Source organism: Fukomys damarensis, unplaced genomic scaffold (genome assembly GCF_012274545.1).
Source record: "Fukomys damarensis isolate Sample0158 unplaced genomic scaffold, DMR_v1.0_HiC HiC_scaffold_9, whole genome shotgun sequence".
Lineage (NCBI taxonomy): Eukaryota > Metazoa > Chordata > Mammalia > Rodentia > Bathyergidae > Fukomys > Fukomys damarensis.
This window is the reverse complement of record NW_022900921.1, coordinates 28407929-28423997: the sequence shown is the minus strand read 5'-3', so window position 1 is coordinate 28423997 and position 16069 is coordinate 28407929. Positions and strand designations below refer to the sequence as shown.

Sequence of the window (16069 nt, the reverse complement as noted above, 5' to 3'; positions counted from 1 at the left end):
GCGTCTGGGGCTGGGCAGGCGATAGCCAAGGGCCTGCCGAGGGCCATGGAGGGCATTGGGGACCTTGGCCAGTGCTGTGCTTACTCCCGCGGGCTCTGGCCCTTGCCTCCGCCCCCGCCTTCCTGCCGCGAAGCCGAATGTGGCGAGGCGGATTGGCGCCTGCGCCGCTTCTTTGGCTGGGACGTGCCCCGGGCATGGGAACTAGAGGTAAACTGAGTCCAGTCGGGGTGAGAGCAGTCCTACGCGGGTGGCACTACCCCCATTGGATTACAGGATAGATCCCCTTCCTGGCCACGCCTTGGGGTCGCTGCCCTCGCTGCTTTCCGCAGAGGCAGAGCCCCACTCCGCTCCCCCCACGCCGCACTTAAGCACCCAGGGATCCTGCCTTCACCCATCCGTTAGGGCTAAGACCCGCTCCAGCCGCCTCCTTCCCCACCCCTCCCCCTCACATCCCGAGCCCCTGAGTGCTCCCTCCGCAGGCTCTCCGCAGTGTCAGCTTACACGCCTTATATAGTCTGAGCAGGCTCCAGCTGCGGCTTGCCTGCCGGGACCTGGGGGCGGGGGAGAGAAGAGCCGGTCCCTGCCTGACTCACCCTGCCGTCCGACACTCCAGGCTGGCTTGGGGGGAGGTCCTGCCAAATTAGTTCCACAGACCACCCCTGGGTGAAAAGAACCTGGAGCCTTAATGAGGTCCCTTCACCTTTCCAGTTCTTGAGAGAGGGGGCTGCCCTTGTCTAAGTGAGGTATTAAGTTTGGCCCAGCCAAAACTTACACTTGCCGACCTTGGGTATGCTTAGCATCTTCTGCCTGGCTGGCACCTGTCCAAGGATGGTGTCCAGATCTTGGGGTCTGCCTGTGGGTCTGCCTGCAATGCCCGCCACTCACTGTCTCTTCTCTCTCAGGAGAGGCACCATGGATTCCTTCAAAGTAGTACTGGAGGGGCCAGCACCTTGGGGCTTCCGGCTGCAAGGGGGCAAGGACTTCAATGTGCCCCTCTCCATTTCCCGGGTGAGCCTAGGTTGGGAAACAGACACCCTCAGGAGTCTGGGTGCTCAGGTCTCCAGTGGGTGATCAGAGGAACCTGAGCAGGAACAAGCCAGAGACCAGCAGTCCAGGTTCAGGAATGTAATGGTTGCCCCAGGGATTTAGCTCAGTGGCACCGTGCCTTTCTTGTAAGCCCAGGATCTTGATCCTGGGAGAGGAGTGCCCAAATTTCCTAGCATTGCACTGTACTTGAGGCCATTCCGCCAAGCTCCTGTGGCCTAGGTTGGAGGTGGGGGCTCTTCTGTAGAGTAGGAGCCTTGCATCTCCAGGAAGTATCTGAGTTCAAAGGAGCAATGTGTAGCACTAGACACTAGGCAATGCACTTTGACTAGCAGTTGTCATCTTATTTCGCTAAATGATACAATTTAGAAAGATGGAAGGGCTTATTCAGCAAATCCATGGCAAAGCAGGGATTTGAATTAAGGCATAGGATGGCCTGTAATTTGGGGAGGTTAGAGAATGGGTTCTCTTCCCAGCCTATGTAGATCCTCAACAGTGAACATCCCCGACAGTGAACATCCCCATCCTGTTCTCATTCAGGACTTGGTGGCCTTTGATCCTAAGCAGAACTGTAGCAAGGCAGGGCTGTAGGCCTCTGACTCCAATTCGAGGGTATCTGTCTGGTGGGGGTGGAGCTGGGGACTGGCTCCTCCCTGTGGCAGGGGGATTGCCTTATAAGCCCAGGAACGCAGCTCTATCTGGGATGCCCAACAGTGGTTAGACTACAGAGTCCAAAAGAGTTAGCCTAGGCCTGGACCCCTGAACCCCATCAGCAGGCCCTTCACTTGACATCAGGCTGCAGTGCCTGCTACAGGATCTAGTTGTGGGACTCAGAGCAAATTGGATGAGGCCAGCCTGTGGGTTTGGTGTTGCTGGCCTAGGGGTCAGGAGGAGGCCAGGACTTCCTGCTTCCACACCCCTCTGCCCAGAGGCCGAGCTAGCCACCTAGTGAGCAGGCAGCTATTTGCAGGAAGTTCAGGGCAAGCGTATCCTAGAGGAGGCCAGAGGGTTTTCCAGGCACTGCCCAACCTGAGAGGGCCTCAGGGCAGAGTATGTGTGAGAATTGGGTTTGGTGTCCAGGACAAGCAGTCAGGCAGCATTCTCAGGTATCCTTCCACAGGGCTTTCCTGGGACCTGTCCTGGAGCAGGGTAACTGAGGGCAGTGGTTCCTGTACGCACACATACCTTCTATACAGTCTTCAGGCCTATTCTATATCCCCCCCTTTGTGGAAAAATGGTGAGTGTTGCTGTTCTTAGCCTTAGTTTCTTCACTAATGAGAATGACCTTTCCTTTGTGGCCTGTTGGGGGCACTCCAGGCCTGGGCTCCTTGTCTGTGGGGATGGGGCCACCAGTTGAGCCCAGCCCTGGAGTTGGATCTAGGCCCTGAGGGGTGGATGGTTAATGGGTGGGGTGGTCTTTCCTGAGCTGGGCCACCCCCCATCCCTCCCCTGACCCCACAGCGGAGGAAGAAGGGAGGGGCTAGGGCTGGCTGTAGGCCTGGGAGATGAGGTAATGTCTGGGGCTGGGGGGTTGGGCAGTTCAGTGAATCCCTCAGGCTGACTCACCCCTATCCATAATGTCCAGCCCCCTGGCTTTTCCCCTCCTTAATCCCTTGTGCTGACTCCTGCCCCTGGCCCAAGCCTCTTCCCTCAAGCCACCTCCCCCCAAGAGCTCTCGCCTGCCTTGATCTCCATCTCTTTGACCACTTCCCTACCCTTCCTGTACTTCCTGTGCTCCTTGCTCCAGGGAAGAAAGTAATCCCTCAACCCCAATACACCCCTTTTCCTAGAGCCAGCTACTTCTTCCTACCCCAAGACCCCCACCTTGCTCCTAGCTCACCCCACACCTCCCAAGAAGCAGGGAGTGGCTGAACCAGGTTTCCCTTTTACTGACTCACCAAGACCTTTCATAAGTCACTTCCTTTCAAGCATGTCACTTCCTTGTGCCCGTTATAGGGGTTTGTTTTGAATGAAGGTGAGATGGGGGATCCAGGCCCCAAACCCATCCAGGGGCTCAAGGAGTCTTCCTTTGGTGTATTGGCCCCACTCTCAGCCTGGAGTGGTGGAGACTTAGGATTGGGATCAGATCCAAGCCCTGCCTCTTAGGTGGGTAACTTGAAGCAAAGTGCTAAATCTCTGTTTTCTTATCTGTGAAGTTGATACAAATGAAGACTCCCGCAGGATTCCATGTCAATATGCAGCAATTATAGGTGCTCAGTAAATGTAAACTGCTATTCTTACACTGTATTTTCTATTTAGCAGGTGAAGAAGGGGCCAGCAGCTCTCTACTTTTTTAGCATGCCCTGAAAGCATGAAATAGAGCTGTCAAGCCCAGCTCCCCCTTTTGCCCCAGTGCTGGTCCCTCTGCTTCCAGCATCTCTCTAGAATCCTTCACCTCTCCTCCCTGCTTCAGCAAGCTGTGCACTAACCCAGCTAAGGTGCCCCTTTGGGCCTCAAGCAGCCCGTAACCCCCATTTGCACTACCATCTGTGAAATATAAACTAAGTCTGTCCAACGCAGCACCAGGCCCCTTGCCTGATGGCTGGATAGTCTCATGGGCTTGTGCTTTTGGGGCTGAGCTAGGTAGACCCAATAGGCTTTGTCAGGGTCAGCTTTATCAGGAGCCTAGAAACACCCCATCCTGGGCCTGAAAACTGTTAGTGGCTCCTTTACACTCAAGGCCAAAGCTTGTTTCTTTCTCGAGGTGTTTGAGGCCTTGATAAATGGCATCTTACCCTGGCCTCCGTTCTCCTTTGACTGAGGCTCACCATTTCCCAGAAATCATCAGCTAATGCAAATGGCCGCTGCCCTACCCAGCCTGCTCGATCCCTTCATTTACCTCAAAAACCAGGGATTCCCAACTCAGAGCCTAAAGAACTGGGTATGGGGGGACACTGTTTCCAGCCTACAAAGCACCAGGTGACACATTGGGCCATGTTTAGGCACCGTTCACAGGGAACCTGCCCATATTCCTGGTTCTTCTTGGGGTCCAGGCAGATTCCTGCAGAAGGCCCTACAACTGGGTGCTAGCGGTGAAAGAGGTCAGTGAATGCACCCAGCAGTGCCAGGGATGAAGCTGCCACATGCACAAACTAGAGGGCATACTGGTAGGTGGACCGGTCTGGGCAGAAGGCCAGCAGGGCCTCCAAAGGCTGTGGTCATTAGCCAGAAGCTTGGGTTTTAGCCTCAGGGTAGCTGTTGATGTCATAGCATATCTGGGCTATGAGGGAGGGGCGTGGGTGACAGAAGAAATTGTGTGGTTTCAGTGAGTACACTCCCCAGGTCCCTTGAGTATCCATCAGCTACCTAAAGAAGTGATGACTGCAGGTCTCTGGGCTCTAGATCCTTCCTCTCCACAGCTCACTCCTGGTGGCAAAGCTGCACAGGCTGGCGTGGCAGTGGGCGACTGGTTGCTGAGCATCGATGGCGAGAATGCAGGGAGCCTCACGCACATTGAAGCCCAGAACAAGATCCGTGCCTGTGGGGAGCGCCTTAGCCTGGGTCTCAGCAGGTGTGGGCCCTGGCTGCCTGGGGGTGGAGATACCCTCTGGCGTGACCTGCCATCATCGCTTTCCCTTTTCTTCCAGGTCTCAGCCAGTTCAGAGCAAACCACAGAAGGTAGGTTGTGGGCTGGGGACATCTGGGCTGCGGGTGGGAGGGGCGTGGACTCCTGAGCTGACTGGCTCCTGGGTGTGACCTGGGTACTTCCATCCTGCCGAGGTCTGAGGCTAGATGCCAAAATAGGCAGGGTCTGGAGAGCTAGGAGTGGACCTAGGGGCTGCCGCACGGTCTGGGCACACGCATGTCTGCCTGTCTGTCCGCCTGCCTCCTTCCTACCGGCCTGTGCTGCGCGCTCACCCGCCCACTCTTGGTTCTCCCTTGGCCATGGCGGCTGAGATCATCGCTCCCAAATGGGCCCCTTGAAACCCGAGTCACCCCCTTCAACAGAGCCTTTGGCCAGATGTGTGGGGGTGGAGCTGGAGCTGCTGCTGTCCTTTCCAGGGGGGCGCCCCACTTCCACCTAGGTCCCCACCCACTCCTGCCCTGGCCCTGCCTGGCTCTGTCTCTGCCCAGGCCCTGGCCCCCGCCGCGGACCCCCCGCGGTACACCTTTGCGCCCAGTGCCTCCCTCAACAAGACGGCCCGACCCTTTGGGGCACCCCTGCACGCTGACAGCGCCCCACAGCAGAATGGGTACGTCAGCCCCTGCCCGGCCACGCTGTCCAGTCCTCTCTTGGCCCCGGGCCCGCTGCACACTGCTGCTCCGTCTGCGCTAAGCCCCAGCCCCAGCCCCAGCCCGGCGGGAACCGTGCGGCAGCGACCCCTGGTGGTCGGGTTGGGGACTGCAGGCACGGGGCCCCTCCTAAGGGATTTGTTTCAGAGAAGGCGCTATCCAGGTCTCTGAATGAGCCAAGCCCCCTCCTGCCTCTGCCTGCGGCCTGGGGTTGAGGTGTGGCTTTGAGCCAGCTGAGCCCCAGATATTCTGCTGCCTTGCACCCCCCACCCTTCCCCATCTTTCTTCCTTTCCCTGTCTGTCCCTTTATCTGTCCATCTGTCTGTTTCCTTCACAGGTGCAGACCCCTGACAAGTCAGTGAGCCCCCTCTGCCTGTTCCTTTTCTCCTTCCTTTCGTCACTCTGGGTGGTAGCCCCTCCATACCCTGGCTACCCTCCTGCCCTCTCTCACTTCCCACCCCACCCCAGCAGGGCCCTTGGTCTCACCTTACCCCTCTCAGCTGTCACCATAACCCACGGGCACAAACCCTGGGAGGGGCTACCTCTACTGCCCCACAGCAGCGTCAGGTTCTGAGCTCCCCACCTTCCTACAGACAGCCGCTCCGCCCGCTGGTCCCCGATGCCAGCAAGCAGCGGCTGATGGAGAATACCGAGGACTGGCGGCCGCGGCCTGGGACAGGCCAGTCCCGCTCCTTCCGCATCCTCGCCCACCTCACGGGCACCGAGTTCAGTAAGTGCCAGCCCAGGGCAGGGCAGACTCTCCTAGCCGTGGCCTAGGCCTGACCCTCTGTGGGGACTCAAAGCCTGGGGTGACCCTCCTTTCTCTTGGTCAATGTCTGCCTCTGCTCTCCCAGTGCAAGACCCGGATGAGGAGCATCTGAAGAAATCAAGGTAATAGGCTAGTACTCACCCCTGCCTCCCAGCCACTGATCCTTTGACTGCTCCTGGCCCCCTCCAGCCAAAGCACTTCGTTCTTCCTTTTCTTCCTTCCTTCATCCCTCCCTCCCTCCCTCCCTTGCATCTCTCCTTGCTTTCACTTCCTTCTCCTCTCTCTGCCCCTCAGGGAAAAGTATGTCCTGGAGCTACAGAGCCCACGCTACACCCGCCTCCGGGACTGGCACCACCAGCGCTCTGCCCACGTGCTCAACGTGCAGTCATAGCCCACCCTCTCCAGCGGGCTGCTCTCTTTACCTCTCTGTGTTCCTCCTGGCCATGATGCTCTAGCATCTGCCTATCTCACCTGTCCCTTTTCTGCCTCTGGCCTAAGCCTCCTGCTGGAATGGCCCCAGCAGCCCACCTGGCACGGGACCTGGCTTCGTCTGACATTGCCTTCCCTCCTTGTCCTATGGTACTGCTGTGTGCCAGGGCTTTGCTGCCTTTCAGCATGGAAATAAACATTCTCAACCTGCTTTCTCTGCCTCTGTCTTCTATCTTTGTGGGACTGGTTTGCATTTTGGGTATGGGGGTGTTGGTGGTTCAGAGTCAACGTGGGCCCTGCCAGTCTCGTGTTAGTGGGAGGGCCGTACCTCACCACAGTGACTCTGTGGGCTGAGAGGAGCCCCAGGAGTTATCCCAAGAGTGGGAACCTTGCTCCACCTCCCAGTCCTGTACAACAGACCACATAGCTGGAATTTAGCTGTGAGAAGCAGCCCTTCTCATCCCTACCCCAGAGGGACCCAGAGTTCAGCCTAGCAACTCTCATGCATGCAGGCATCTCCCATGGGGCCAGCAGGACTGAGATTGGGGGCAGGGGGGCATGCCAGGAGCCTCAGCCATACACAGCCTTGAATGGCAGATCTTGCAGCCAGGTGCCCAGGACAGAAACCCCAGCCCCAGCCTCAGCGACACCCCAGGATCCTTGGCCTGGTGAGAGAGTGGACTTGACCTGGGGAAGGGTGGGTAGCCACCAGAGACATGGGGTGTGGGTTCCCCTATACTGCCCTGGGTTCTATCCTCCATCCTTTGGGGTCCCTGGGCACCCCCACTAGAGCCACTTTCCTCAGCCCTAGCAGGCCCCACCACCCCCAGCCCCACCAGCCGCCCACCCTGGGCTGTGGACCCTGCGTTTGCTGAGCGTTATGCCCCGGACAAAACAAGCACGGTGCTGACCCGGCACAGCCAGCCAGCCACACCCACACCTCTGCAGAACCGCACCTCCATCGTGCAGGCCGCTGCTGGAGGGGGCACTGGAGGAGCCAACAATGGCAAGACTCCCGTGTGCCACCAGTGCCACAAGGTCATCCGGTGGGTGGCCCTTTGCCCTCCCTGCCCTGGCTTTTTCTGTCCTGCCCACCTGTCTTGTCTCAGCTGCTACTGGGAGAGAGTGAGGACTGAGTTGCCAGTTGGAGTTGGGTTAGGGCCCTGGCCTGGGTGTTCAGATTCTTAATCCCGCACTATGTACCCCTCCCCATGACCCCATCCACACCACCCTCTAGCAAAGTTTGCCCCAGTGAAATGGAGTAAAGTGCCAGCAACGCCCTGAAGCTACATTGCTAGACTAACTGCTCCCTGGACAAGGAAGGACCTGTCCCTTCCTGGCCCTTCTGCATCTTACTACCCCTGTTCACTCAGTCTCTGCTAAGCCTCTGCTGTCAGAGTTGCAGGTTCTGCCCCAGGCCAGATAGACAAGACAGGATCTGCACTGGTGTTCAGCAGCATGCTGGCCTCCTTTGTCCTAGGGCATAGTCCCTCCGGGGTGTCTCATTAGGTTCAAGCCATCAGCTCCCATTCAGTTTTCCTGGCTCCGAAACTCTCCTGTCATCAAAGCAGTGCAGTGTGACCAAGCTGGCCCCCTTTAAGCTTCATCACTGTTGTGTGTGACCCTGGCCAATTTTCTTCCTGAGCCTATTTGAAACTCCTACCTTATCTGCATATGTTCCTTCTGTTACCTCCTTCCAGGGGCCGATACCTGGTGGCATTGGGCCATGCATACCACCCGGAGGAGTTTGTGTGCAGCCAGTGTGGAAAGATCCTGGAGGAGGGTGGCTTCTTTGAGGAAAAAGGGGCTATCTTTTGCCCCCCCTGCTATGATGTGCGCTACGCCCCCAGCTGTGCCAAGTGCAAGAAGAAGATCACAGGCGTGAGTGGGGTTGGTGGGTGGGTGACCAGTCAGGAAGGCGAATCTGAAATCTGTCAGCACTGAGGAGTGTTGCTGAGCAAATATCAAACCTGGGGCTCTGTCTACGTGAGCTCTTCAGATTATATGTAATCTAATAGAGCAGCATGTAGCTGAGAGGTAGAGCACTTGTCTTGCATGCACAAGGCCCTGTGTTCCATCCCCAGTACTGGAAAAAAAAATTTTTTTAAAGAAATGTATTGACTCGCTGGGGATTTGGCTCAGTGGCACCATGTCTGCCTCGCAAGCACAAGGTCCTGAGTTCGATTCCCGGTACCAAAAAAAAAAGGGCCAGGGATTTAGCTCAGTGATTTCACTCCCTGCCTTGCAAGCACAAGGTCCCAAGTTCGATCCCTGGTACAAAAAGGAAGGAAGGAAGGAAGGAGGGTGGGTGATTATTGATGTAGTTGGCTTTACATTTATTTGGGCAGGGGAGAGCTAGGGATTGAACCCTGGATCTTTACGTGCAGCTACTCAAATAACTGGATAGCCCAAGGCACTAATGTATGTCAGGCCCAGCAGAATACAGATGCTGTGGTCATCAGGACTCACTCGCCTCTGTTTTCACCTGTGTTGGCTTCATTCCCCAGGATACTTTTCCCTGGAAGGTGGCAAAGATAGTGCATCCGTACTTCCGTAGTTCCATGTCCCCATCCCTGTACCACAAACTAAGAGAGCACCTCTTTCCCAGCTGGTGTATCAGAAGTCCCAGTGCTGTTGCTCATGGCCTAGTTTGGGCCACACTAGTTCACCTGATGTGAACTAAGTGACTCCGATTGGCTGGCCTGAGTTGCACCCACCATGGACCTAGGGTAAAATGGCTCCACCTCAACCACAATGAGAGTGAGGGATGAGTAGTTCTCTGAAACCAAGATGATATTATCCTAAGAAGGGAAATGATGCACTGAGTGCTGTAGCAAATGCCTGTAATGCCAGCAATGAGGGATGCTGAGGTAGGAGGATGGCTGTGAGTTTGAGGCCAATCTGGACTACATAGCAAAACTGTCTCAAAAGAAGTGGGGGAGGGGGCCAGGGATGTGGCTCAGCAGTAGAGTACCCCTGGACTCCATCCCCAGAACCACACAAAGATAAAAAAGGAACTGCTATACAGGCCAAGAGATTTAAATAGAGAAAGTTATTTCAATCCCAGGAATTCCAAGACTGGAACAGCAGCTAAAAAAAAAAAGTGTCTTTGGATCTTAGCCTTTTCTCACCTTTTTGCTCCAGAATCATTAGCATTGCAGACCTTTGTCTCTAACCTTATTGTGTCATGCTTGCCAGATGGCTCTTAAAGTCCCAGGCCTGTCTTACTGTTCCAGCCAGGAGAGGAAAGGGGCAATTAACATTTGGTACTGGGGATTGAAATCAGGACCTTGCAGGCAGCACTGAGCTAAATTTCTGCCCCCTTTTATTTTTTGTACTGGGGATTGAACTCGGGTCCTTGTGCTTGCAGGCATTGGAACCACTGAGCCAAATTCCCAGCCCCAATGAGGTTTTGTCTTTGAACTCAAAGATAAGACAGGAACTGGCTTCCATCTTTATGACACTGGCTGTAACTGTTATCGTATGACTTCCTGGGCTACAAGGGAAGCAGAAAGTCCAGTATACTTGTTGGCTCCGGGACTCCTCACAGGAACCAAACTCCAAGGATGCTCAAGCCTCTTACATAAAATGGAGCAGTATTTGTATGTAACCTACCAGTGCCCTCTCACATGTTGTTTTGTTTGTTTGTTTTGGAGACTGGGTCTCACTGTGTGCTTCAGGCTGGCCTTGAGCTCACTATGATGTAATCCAGGCTGGCCTCCACCTGGCAGCAATCCTCCTGCCTTAGCCTCCCCAGTACTGGGATTACAAGTGTGAGCCACTATGCCTGGCTTCCCGTATGCTTTAAATCATTTCTAGATTTCTGATAACACCTAATACAATGTAAACTTTATGTAAATGGTTGTTACACTATAATGTTTAGGGAATAATGACAAGGGAAATATCTGCACATGTTCAATATAGGTGCAATTTTTTCCCAAATATTTTTGTTTTTGTTTTGTTTTTTGAGACAGTGTCTCACTATGTAGAGACTGACCTGGAACTCACTATGTAGCCCACGATGGTCTTGAACTCTGATCCTCCTGCCTCAGCCTCCTGAGTGCTGGGATTACAGGCGTGCACCACCACGCCCGGCTTCCCAAACATTTTTGATCTGTGGTTGATTAAATCTGTGGATGAACCCACCGATCCAGAGGGCCAGCTGTATTTTAACTGTCCAGCTCAGAAAAGAACAGCATTACGAAAGGCTTTTGAGAGGCTAATCCAGTGTCTGCTGCTTCTAATGCACGAGAAAGTTAAGACTAGAAGATAGCTTGAGGGGCTTTAAGCACACAGGCAAAGTGGGAAAGGCAGAAATTCATACTCAAAGACAAGATTCAAAATCTTGTTCTTCCCACAGAAGCTAAGCACAGAGTGTAGCCCGACCAGGTGTCACCTAGAGCTGGGCTTCCCTGGGACCTCATGTGCATGTGTTAAGAGCTTAGAGTAATGGGCCGTCCATCTTCACCCATTTGTCTCCTTTACTGAGTGTGGACTCTGTGCCCAGGCAGTGTGCATCCCACCGGGAGCGAGGTGTGAACAAGGCAGGTGTGGCTCTGACCCCAGGCGCTCGTAGTGAGGGTGGGGACTTGGAGGGTATCACAGGCTGAGTGTTCTTTGTCTGTAGGGGAAAAGAAGACAGTGCAGTCAGGGTTGACAAGCGGAGTGGGTTCTGGCTATACATATATGGAAACTGAGGACCATAGAAGGGAAAAAACTGCCCAAGGTGGCCCAGAGCATGAGCACCAGGCTGGGAGCGGTCCCAGACCCTTTCCTCTCACCTGGGGCTCACCTCGCTTCACACTTCTCCATTTCTGGACCCAGAAGTAGGGCTGCCACATGTGGCCAAAGCTCTGCTGTGGTGCTTTTCGTTTTTGTTGTTGTTGTTGTTGTTGTTGTTTTTGTTCTCTTCTGGGTTTTTGTTTTGTTTTGTTGGTACTGGGGATCGAACTTAGGTCCTTGCACTTGGGAGGCAGGTGGTGGAACCACTGAGCTACATCCCGGCCCCTGTTTTCTTCTGTTTTGCCTGAGACAAGGCCTCCCTATGTAATAAGTTCACACCCCCACTGAACTCACTGTGTGATCCAGGCTGGCTTCAGACTCACAGCAATCCTCCTGCCTCGGTCTTCTGAGTGCTGAGATTACAGGCGTGCGCCACCACACCTGGCATGCTGTGGTGCTGTTCATATCAGTGGGGTGAATCTTGTGAATGGGGCAGGTTTTGCACCCCACACCCTAGAGAGGAGGCTTAGAGGGCCCTGCTAGCTCCTAGGTCCTGGAGTAAGACGATGACAAACACTGATTCTCCCCCAAGTTAGGCTGATACCAGGGAGGCCTCAGCTCTAGACAGACCTTAAGCAACCCCACCTCACCCTTCCAGGGGTCAGGAGTCTGACCTCACCAATCTGGCAGGTATTCCATTAGGGACTCTCCCTATCCAGTTCCTTGGAAATATTCCTAGCCACTGGCCTTGTGCCCTACTTATGCCCACACTAAAAAACGTACTTGCCCTTGGATCTCTCAGTTTGTAACAGGGGGGAGTCAGATTGCTTCAGCAGACTTCAGCAGACTCTGGAGGATAGGGGAAAACAGCAGAGGCTAGTCACACCAGTCTTTCTCATTCCTGGTCCAGCCACTTAACCCTCTCCATTTCACCAGTGAATCCTCTTCCCTCTACCACAGGGTCTTTGCACACTCTTAGCACCCTTTTTAACCTTACTCCTTATCTAGGACTGAACTATCATCACTTCTTCAGGAACACCTTCCCTGATACTCGCCCTCCTTAGCGGGCCAGCCCCCGCCCTCAGTTATCCCACTGCACCTCAGCCCTTTGGTCATCTTCCTTCCCCGTGAGTGTTTGCATCAAGCACTGTGCCCCACATAAGAACTGGTCAGCAAACACTTGATGGAAGTGGCCTCTAAGTGGAACTTGAACATGAGTAGGAATTTGCACAGAGAAGATGCAAGCAGAGGGAATAGCTTATGTTGCAAAAAGTATTAGAGGAAGCAGAAGTGGGCAGAAGGCCAGCTCAGATTTGGAGCTGAGTGACTGAGGCAGTCAGAGGTGCCTCGGAAAGTTTCCTCGGGGGCAGAGTGGAAGGTAGAGCTGGAGCCAGGGAATTAGAGGCTGCTGGGGCCTGGGCCAGGGCAATAGGGATGCCAGCAGCAGACAAATTTAGTACACCCAGGCAGCGAGAAACAAGTTGATAACTGGTCCACAAGTTCTATTAAATACTGGCAGAAAAACTGCTTTCCGGTTCTAGGCTCCAGCCCTGGCCACCCCTTCACCCCTGCAGGAGCTCCCTCTCCCACCAGATAGAAGCGCATGTCCTTCATTTTGACTCTTTGTCCCTTGAAACAGGCAGCATCAGGTAGTGAAGAGCCAGCCCTGGAGCTAGCCAGGTGTGGGCACAGAACCTGTTTCTAGCTTCTATGGGCTGTGTGGGCTGGGGCAAGTCACTTCCTCTGGGCCCCATGAGATGCACACAATATATGAGATAGATGTAGAGGGCACAAACAAGTCATGTGAGAGTAGGTGTCACTCACATTTATATCTTGCTTAGCCACATTTTCATTTCTAAATCAGTGGCCATCATGTAAAACACAAGGGTAGGAATGTAGCTAGAGCACGTGTCTATCATTCTTGACATACTGGGTTTGATCCCCAGCACTGCAAGAAAAAAAGGGAAAAAAATATTTTTTTTAAGCAGAAGATTCCACTTTAATACCTAGATTTCAACCTGAGCCATCTAGGCATCCCTCAATGAACTGGTCAATGCTCCCCATAGAAGCCAGGCAGAAAATTTCCTCCATGACTGTCCCAATCCAATAACCCTTGTAAGGATTAATTTGAGACCCCTGGCCTCAAATGGAGGACCATTCTTATAGAAGTCCTGCAAGGGCAAGTTTACAAGGAAACAACCATATCTCCAGACAAAGTAAAACCATTAGCTAAGTCACCCCATGCTGTCCTCTGCCCACTCTAGATCTGAATGCTGCTGTCCTGGTTGGCTTGCGGATCCCAGGGATGGACAGCCCAGCCCTAGCAAGAGCCCATCCCATAAACCTCTACAGTGGAGCCAGGTTAAGTCAGCTCCCACTGATGGATGAGGAGTCAGTATGAGCCAGACAGTGTTGGGACAGACCTGTTAATAGAGCATTTGCTGCCTCATGCCCTCCTGGCCCAAGACTGTAGCCAGAAGAATGGAGGATAGACAGTGAGACAGTTAAGTAAGTTATCTAGAAGTATGTTAAGAGGAGCAGAGTAAAAGGTGCCAGGAGGCTGGCAAGGGAAGGCAGACTGAAGAATTTACTGGTGTGATCCATGGGGCCATATAGGACAGTGGTATCTATGCAGAAATTTAAAGGAGCTGAGGGACCAGGGAGCCTTGAGACTTGTGGCAAGAGTGATCAGTCGGGGGATAGCCAGTGTAAACACCAAGTCTGTGTGCCTGGCATTTATGGTGACAGGATCAAGATAGGAACATGAGAGGCGAGCAGTGGGCGGTGGGGGTACGGGACAGGCCAGTCCTACTGGCCTCTGGGCCCTGCATTGGACTTGACTTCCCCCCAGTCCCCCACCTCCACCCAATACCAGGGATCAAACTCAGGACCTTGCACTTGCAAGGTAAGTATGGCACCACTGAACTAAATCCCTGCCCCCCACCCCGCTTTTTCTGACAAACAGGAAACCTGGCAGGGTCCTGAGAAAGTGATATGCACTGGTGTGGGCTGAAGAGATTCACTGATGCCAGGATGGGGTTGTCTGTAGGAGCAGAGGTTGGAGCGCAGAAGCTAGTTTTGTGCAGTCACTCGGACCAGAGACAGCCGTAGCTCACATCAGGGACGCTGATGGATGATGGCTGTGTCTTCTAGGTGGATCCTAGAGGATTTACTGGTAGACCTGACGTGCGATGTGAGAGCAAGAAAGGGATTGAGCCTGAGCAATAGAAGGATGGGATCACCATCCACTCGGAGGAGCAGGTGTGCAGTGCAGAGATTGGGAGCTGAGTTGTGGACGTGGCGAGGCTGAGAGGCCAACATCCACGGGGAGACCCGAGGTGGCCACAGAGCCGGGGGACTTGCACTTGTGCAGACGTAGTATTTGCCAGGAAGAGGAGGAAGGCACCTTCCTGTGACCTGTACTCTGGTGGAGGGGGCCGAGCCTGATGGAGTGACTGTTACCTCCTCTCAGGAGATCATGCACGCCCTGAAGATGACCTGGCACGTGCACTGCTTCACCTGCGCTGCCTGCAAGACGCCCATTCGCAACAGGGCCTTCTACATGGAGGAAGGGGCGCCCTACTGCGAGCGAGGTACAGGGCGGGGATGGCCTACTGAGAGCAAAAAGGGATGAGGCGAAAGACAGGTGTAAATCTAGGCTCCTTTCTCCGCCTCTACCCCAGACTATGAAAAGATGTTTGGCACCAAATGCCGTGGCTGTGACTTCAAGATCGATGCTGGGGACCGCTTCCTGGAAGCACTGGGCTTCAGCTGGCATGATACGTGTTTCGTTTGTGCGGTGAGAGCCCCACCCCTCAGCTTGAACCCTGCCCGGAGCCTTCTCTCCACTCCTGCCTGTGGGGTGCCTGTGAGGTTGGGAAGGGAGCTCTCCTGCTGTCCTCAACCCCATGTGACTGCACTTCTGCTGTCCCCAGATATGTCAGATCAATCTGGAAGGAAAGACCTTCTATTCCAAGAAGGACAAGCCCCTTTGCAAGAGCCACGCCTTCTCCCACGTGTGAGCCCCTCCCCCAGCCCCACCCAGCCAGAAGAGTGAAGGATCTGGAGTCGGCCCCAACATTTCTGGTGGGGTTAGCAGTGGGTACCCCAACCCCCACTCCTGGCCAAAGCCTGGGGTTCCCCGGACACTGCCTCACTTCTTCACTCCTTCCCTTGTCACACACACTTCCCCCACCACTCTCACTCTGGTGCTGGCCACACCGGCCCCTGTTCACTTCCGATGCCACAATAAACCTATATCCAGCTGTGTGCTCTGTGCCTTCTGTCATGCATCAGAAATGGCGGGAGGGCTGGGAATTTAGCTCAGGTGCTCCACTCCTGCCTCACAAGTGTGATGTCCTGAGTTCGAACCCTGGTACAAAAAAAAAAAAGACTAGAAATGGTGGGGTTTGAGGCATATGACAGGGTTAAAGATAGCTTTCTTGGAGCTGGCCGTTCTTAATGATCCTCCTGATGAGGACAGGGAAGGTGCATGGTCACGAGGAGGTAGCACAGGAAGGGACCCAGGTGGTGGACCTAGTACCAGATGTGAGGAGAGCCACTGGTCTGGCCTGCTTGGAGGCTGCAGTGGAGGAGCTGAAAGTGGATCTGCAGAGATGGGGCAAAGAAGCCACAGCCAGTGTAAAGCCCTGAGGGACCATCTGTGATCCAACATCTGCATGCTTGAGAATGGGACAGAAGACGGCTGGAGAGGCTGGTCCCAGGTCTTGGGAAGCCACAGTAACCAGGTGAGGGCCTGGGACTGTTTCCTCAGAGCGGGGCAGGGTTTGAAGTAATAAAGAGGTTTGTATTTTAGAGGCCCGGAGGGCAGTGAAAAAAGTACATGAGAGGAAGGAGGCTGGGAGGAAGGGT

The 16069-nt window shown here is 54.4% G+C and overlaps 1 protein-coding gene across 9 annotated transcripts; it reads left to right on the top strand.

Annotated features, from left to right (window-relative positions):
* Positions 1-14: 14 nt before the first annotated feature.
* Pdlim7 (PDZ and LIM domain 7) lies at positions 15-15460 on the top strand. Of its 9 annotated transcripts, XM_010622047.3 has the most exons (13): positions 15-1008; positions 2165-2281; positions 4404-4555; positions 4632-4662; positions 5047-5237; positions 5871-6007; positions 6132-6168; positions 7073-7143; positions 7281-7521; positions 8176-8356; positions 14670-14790; positions 14881-14996; positions 15133-15460. In XM_010622047.3, the coding sequence occupies exons 2-13, from the start codon at positions 2279-2281 to the stop codon at positions 15217-15219; spliced, it is 1368 nt and encodes a 455-aa protein (XP_010620349.1). In that variant the 5' UTR covers positions 15-1008; positions 2165-2278; the 3' UTR covers positions 15220-15460. The 9 variants fall into 9 exon arrangements, with proteins under 9 accessions (XP_010620349.1, XP_010620342.1, XP_010620343.1 ...); XM_010622040.3 differs by lacking the exon at positions 2165-2281 and having other exon boundaries at positions 17-1008; XM_010622041.3 differs by lacking the exon at positions 2165-2281 and having other exon boundaries at positions 18-1008; positions 7082-7143.
* The last annotated feature ends 609 nt before the right edge of the window (positions 15461-16069 follow it).